We start from the raw sequence: 6230 nt of genomic DNA, 5'->3' as shown, positions 1-6230 counted from the left end.
GAGGGTAGGAGGGATGGAGCAGAGGAGGGAGGGATGTAGAGAGGGATGGGGAGAGGGGGGAGGGGAGGGAGGGTTGGAGGAGAGACTTTTTTTAACAACAAAAAAAACAAATAACTCAAAACTAGGACATGAGTCTGGAAGAAGAGAGAAGAGGGGGGTGCTGAGAGGAGGAGAGATGGAGGAGAGAACGGAGGGGGGAGAAAAAGGAGAGGGGAGAGAACAGAGGGAGGAGAGAACGGAGGGAGGAGGGACACTCTCAGCCCAACCTCGCAGCAGGAGGACACCTGCGACCTTCATCATGATTTATGAACACCTAAGCCTCCTTACACCTATCCCGTCTGACCCTAAAACCCCAACCCTAATATCTAACCCTAACTCTACCCGCAAACATCCAACCCCCCTTTCCTCTTAACCCAAAATAATAACCCCAAAACCGTCCCTCTGACCTGTCCACTACCCAAATTCACTGGTCCAATATTTGACCTTGGAAGATATGCCTAATAACGTTATCTGTGCCTCACGGACACTTTTCCGAGAGAAGGAAGGCCTAACCCCTAACATCTAACCCCTGCCCCCTGAAATCGAAAACGACGTATTAATATCGCGGATGTAAACTGATGACGTAAGCTGAAAGGGTCGGTATGTGTGTGCTTGGAGTGAGGACAGGGCTCTGGCGCTAGGGATCGACACACGGTGGCCATGCTGTGGTTCAGCCAGCAGGGGGTGCAGTTGAGGCGTGTGACGGACGCACGATGGGGCTGGAGGTGTGCGGCGTGTCCACGATCATCGGAGTGAGAAACATTAAGCGCAGAAATGAACCCAAGTCTGTCGGGAGAAACGGACCAAAACAAAGATTGAAGACAGTCTCGAACGAGCGTGAGAGGTACCCCGGACTTCTGCAAATTAATCCTAGAAGTGAATCCTTGTTGAATTAATGCATGCAGGCCGGGGTACCATGAATGGATGAGCCCGTGGTCATGTGGAGCTGATCTGGGTCAGCTCACCCTCCCCGCCCCCCTCCAGGTTGAGACGTTGGTCGCCACGAGGAACAAAAGCGTCCGGTTCGGTCCGTCGCTGCTCAGGGCTTCACTATGATGATCACCTGATAGCATCTGATGATTAATAAATATAAATACTAAGCAGGTCAGCAACGAGCAGGAGGAGGAGGATTTACGCGCGGGGAACATCATGTCTTCATGCGGGCTCCCGCCAGCGCTCCTCGCTGCGAACAAAAGGAGGATTTTACACAGGAACCTTCAGCCGAACGACGAGCGCATGGAAACAAAGGCTGCTCTGATCCGTTAGAGATCTCTCTTCGGAGATCTCTCTTCAGGCTCTGAGTGTATACGCTGCGTTCGCTTTGTTTTAAAACAAGGTGTTGAATTCATCGCGTTCGGAGCCGGAGCGTTTTAATCTCCATCCTCGGTTGCCTGGAGACGCGGCGGATGCAGGACCATGCAGGGGAGCGACAGGTCGCTGGCAGGTGAGCCCCCTCCGTCCCAGATCGCAGCGGGACTGGGAGTCCCCTGCTAAGACACGCATCACTTTCGCTTATAAACCATGATTTGAAGACCTCACACGAACTATGACCAGCCTGGCTATGTGTGAGGTTCGCTATATTTGTCACACAAAGTGGACTTTAAAGAAAGTATCACGTGGATGCAGCCCCTTAAAAGTCGTTTACAATATTTGTCAAATGTGTATTAAAATGGAGCAAGAACTCGCGGAACTGAATCAATGATAAAGCAAATCATGAATTGTACATACCAGAGTTATATTTGTGTAAACTATGTCAGGTTGTGTGTTGAATCCAACCCAATATCAACCCAAACACGCTGGGAACCTCTGCCAGAGGACCTGAAACAGATACGGGCCGGAACCGGTGTCCCCACGGAGGCTGTTGGGTCACTGTCTGAGGGTTCAAACATGCTAACGATCTGGGAGTTTCATGAGAGCTGCATGTTTTCATGAGGCAGCTCATGCGGCACACTCAACGGTCACTATGAGGTCAGTCTGGTTATTTAGATTTCATTCATGATGGCTAATTGATAAAAGAATAGGCCTGATGATGATAAGGATAATTGTAAAATAATACTTTATATTACTATTTGTATGATAACAATAATAATAATAATAATAATAATAATAATAATAATATACAAAAATAACCACAACACATATAAATACAATTAAACAAATTTGAATAATATTAAAAACAAACAAAAAATAACTATATAACAATAAATAATAATTCCTTGTATAATAACATCATAAAAATAGCTTAAATGTATAAGGCCTACTAATAACAGTAATAGTATGGGTTTATAATTTACAGGTAACAGTCTGAGGCTGTGATCAGGTCTTTCATTTTGTTTCCAGATAATAGTCTGAGCCTTGTGCTGTTTGTCTTCTGAGGTGTGAAGGAGTCTGTCTTCTGTAGCTTGTCTTCTCTGTAGTGTGTATTAGTCTGAGTCTTGTGTTTTGTAATAGTCTGAGTCATCTGTATTTTGCAATAGTCTGAGTCTTGTGTGTTGTTTAAGAGTCTTCGACAGCTTGTGTTGGTAGAATCCAACCAATTCATAGTCTGTCTCTCTGTAATGTGTTTGAACGAGTGGTCTTTAGAAAGCGATACAGAAGCGTTTCGAAAGAGGCTTTCAAACACAACAGATAACATCTCAGACGTCGTCCCACAGCACTGCTCTTAACCATGGCAACACACTCAGAGGATTCCTGTTCCAAACACACGCTCTGGCTTGAAAACAGCATAAAGCGTTGTTTGTATTGCCTTGCTTTTCACCCAACTTCCGATCCCCACAGTCGTAATAGCTCCTATTCAAGGAAAGCACATAAAGCCAATTCACCAAAGCGGTGTTGTTAACTCCTCTCCCAAATCCATCCCCACGTCACAGGACAGAGATGAGCTCTGGAAGCTGGTTCAAACGGTGTTGGAGACCACAACTGAGGACCAGAATAGTCTTTATAAATATTAAACAAGTCTACGTTGTGTCCAACCTCCCCACACACACACACACACACTCACACAAACGCAGACACACACACACACACGCACACACGTTTACCCGCACAAACAGGCCTGCACACACAAACACAAATACTCACAGGAGCACACACGTAGAAACACAGACACAGACACCCACAAACACACGTACAAACAGGCATGCTCACACACAAATACACATAGGAGCAGACACATAGACACATGCATACGCATAGGGGTGCAGACACACGCGCACACACACACACACACACATCGACACAGACACCCAGTCACACACACACACACACACACACACAGATACGCACACAGATACACAGACATCCCCGAAAAAACGCACACACAGATACCACACACACACACACACACACAGACACCCTCACATACACCCACAGACACACACACCCACACACACACACCCACACACCCAGGCACAGCTAGTGCGTCTGTCAGCACACATGACGTGACATTCAGGTCACCTGTCATACACATTGTGCGCCAAGATCCCAAAATAAACACACTGGTCCCAGTTATCCAGAGCTGGGGAAGAACTGGCTCAGAGCATTGAAGTTCACCTGGTGTGTCGTTGTGTTGGCATCTCCTCTAGTGTTCACTAGATACCACATCTCTATGGTAGAGAGAGAGAGAGAAGGAAGGAGAGAGAGAGAGAGAGAGAGAGAGAGAGAGAGAGAGAGAGAGAGAGAGAGAGAGAGAGAGAGAGAGAGAGAGAGAGAGAGAGAGAGAGAGAGAGAGAGAGAGAGAGAGAGAGAGAGAGGGGGTAGGCAGATATAGGGATGGAGAGAGAAAGCGAGAGAGAGAGAGTGAAAGAGAGAGGGAGGGGGGGTCACATGGAACAGCCACATGGAGGGCACTATCAGCCAATCACAGCTCAGATTGACGATAACAAACCACTGTTTTACTGGAAGGTATATTTATATCAGCTGAGGAGCGTCCCCTTCATCACTAATAACCTCACCTGATTCACCCCTAAGACAGATAGACAGACAGACAGACAGACAGACAGACAGGCAGACAGACAGACCGTGAATCAGCAGCACCCAATTTGAGGCTGTACTCCCCGATGGACTCTGTGTGTGTGTGTGTGTGTGTGTGTGTGTGTGTGTGTGTGTGTGTGTGTGTGTGTGTGTGTGTGTGTGTGTGTGTGTGTGTGTGTGTGTGTGAGAGCCAGACAGGTCAGCCTGAGGTCATTGAACTACACTCGGTCCCCAACTATAACGACCCTCAGACCTGAGAGTGAGCGGTAGGATGTTCATTAGAGAGAGAGAGAGAGAGAGAGAGAGCGACAGAGAGAGCGGGAGAGAGCCACACACAGACAGGGAGAGAGGCTAGAGAGTGGCGTGCGAGGGGGAGAGATGGAGAGTAGAGGGATGAGAGGCAAAGCGAAAGAAGAGGACACGAACAAGGCCATTCTACTCGTTCTCCTCTGATAGACTGTTACGCTTAAGGGTTGATAAGATATGATGCACTTCATTAACGAGCCGTGCCTTCACCGAAAAAGAGGGAATATTTAATCTTGATACAATTCGAAAATGGTCGTAGAATCAAGCCTCTCTTTTCCAACGGGCCGGAGAGGAGAGGCGATAACAGAGAGGAAATTATCAAGAATGGTTATTCACAGTATGATGGAAAGGCTGTTGTATGATAGTGTCAGTGACTATTGTACTACAGCATCAGTTACTGTTGGGCTACAGTGTGAGTGACTGTTGTGCTACAGAATCAGTGACTGTTGTGCTACAGAATCAGTGACTGTTGTGCTACAGAATCAGTGACTGTTGTGCTACAGAATCAGTGACTGTTGTGCTACAGAATCAGTGACTGTTGTGCTACAGAATCAGTGACTGTTGTGCTACAGAATCAGTAACTGTTGTGCTACACAATCAGTGACTGTTGTGCTACAGAATCAGTGACTGTTGTGCTACACAATCAGTGACTGTTGTGCTACACAATCAGTGACCTCCCTGGCTGTCGGTAGAACCATGAGTCTGTATGAAACGGGTCTCTCCTGCTGTTGCTGACTAACAGGCTGCTGGCACCAAACCCCCAGTTCAGCAGCACCTCTTAGCAACACACACAAAGGGAGACACAGGACGCTCAGAGGGATTCATCCTCACAGGCAGAGTGAGTGACTGTGGGTGTTAATGGGTGACTACGTAAATGGGTGAATTTGTGTAAATGAACGGGTGAATGTGTGTAAATGAACGGGTGAATGTTTGTAAATGGGTGAATGAATGTATGTGAATGCGCGAGGGAATGTGTGTAAATGAAAAGGTGAATGTATTTGAATGCGCGAGGGAATGTGTGTAAATGAAAGGGTGAATGTGTAAATGAAAGGGTGAATGTGTGTGAATGAAAGGGTGAGTGTGTGTAAATGAACGGGTGAATGTGTGTAAATTATCGAGTGAATGTGTGTAAATGGGCGAGTGAAAGTGGGCAAATGAACGGGTGATTGTGTGTCAATGAACGAGTGAATGTGTATGAATGCTTGTATCAGAGGATGCCAGCCTCCCCTAGTCTCTCAGCCGTATTGTTCCAAATCCAGGCACCTCTCCGTGAGTCACGCTACCTCGTCGTCTCGGTCCTCGTCTTGTATCCGTCGGCCGTTCCGACCATCGATCTCCACTGCCCGCTCGGCTATGAACGGAGATGGTTACCATGGTGATGAGCGTTTTGCCGTTATCATAAAGGAAAGCTGTTTGCCTCAGTATCGATGTGTTAGCGTCCCCTCCCTCTTCAGACACCTCCAGGCGTTTACCTCCACACCACTTCTACCTCCAGCCTCCGAGCCAAGGCACACAGACGCTTTCGGCCACCGGTCTCAGGATTCATGCATCAATTCATCTCAACACACAGGAGGAAAGAGACGTTTGTATGTTGACTGCTTCCAATGTTGTGTTGGTCATACAACAGAATGATTTATTGCGTGTTTGGTGAATAATATAGAACGTAAAATAATTAATCGCATGCTGAATCGCAATATTGGTCGAAATATTCGCAATTCGATTATTTCCCTAAATCGTTCAGTCCTACTCAGAATACATATCAAATATTAAGTTCAGTTAATGGTTTAGGTGTTGGGTTAGAGACGGTTCCTTTTAGGGATCAGTTTTAAGTTTAGTATTAGATTAAAACAGATGGTTAAGTTAAGATGTAAGGTTATGTGTAATATACGAATGCTCCTCTCCACAGTAGGATT

General features: G+C 46.7%; 1 protein-coding gene across 1 annotated transcript in view; it reads left to right on the top strand.

Moving 5' to 3' along the window:
- The first annotated feature begins 744 nt into the window (after positions 1–744).
- The window catches only part of LOC115539019 (serine/threonine-protein kinase SBK1-like), a 10814-nt gene continuing 5328 nt past the window's right edge, over positions 745–6230 (top strand). Inside the window, 1 exon segment of the mRNA XM_030350223.1 lies at positions 745–1483. Within this exon segment, the coding sequence (XP_030206083.1) occupies positions 1446–1483 (38 nt within the window). The 5' untranslated portion in view covers positions 745–1445.

Source organism: Gadus morhua, unplaced genomic scaffold (genome assembly GCF_902167405.1).
Source record: "Gadus morhua unplaced genomic scaffold, gadMor3.0, whole genome shotgun sequence".
In the NCBI taxonomy this organism is placed as follows: domain Eukaryota; kingdom Metazoa; phylum Chordata; class Actinopteri; order Gadiformes; family Gadidae; genus Gadus; species Gadus morhua.
This window is presented reverse-complemented; position numbering and strand designations above follow the sequence as displayed.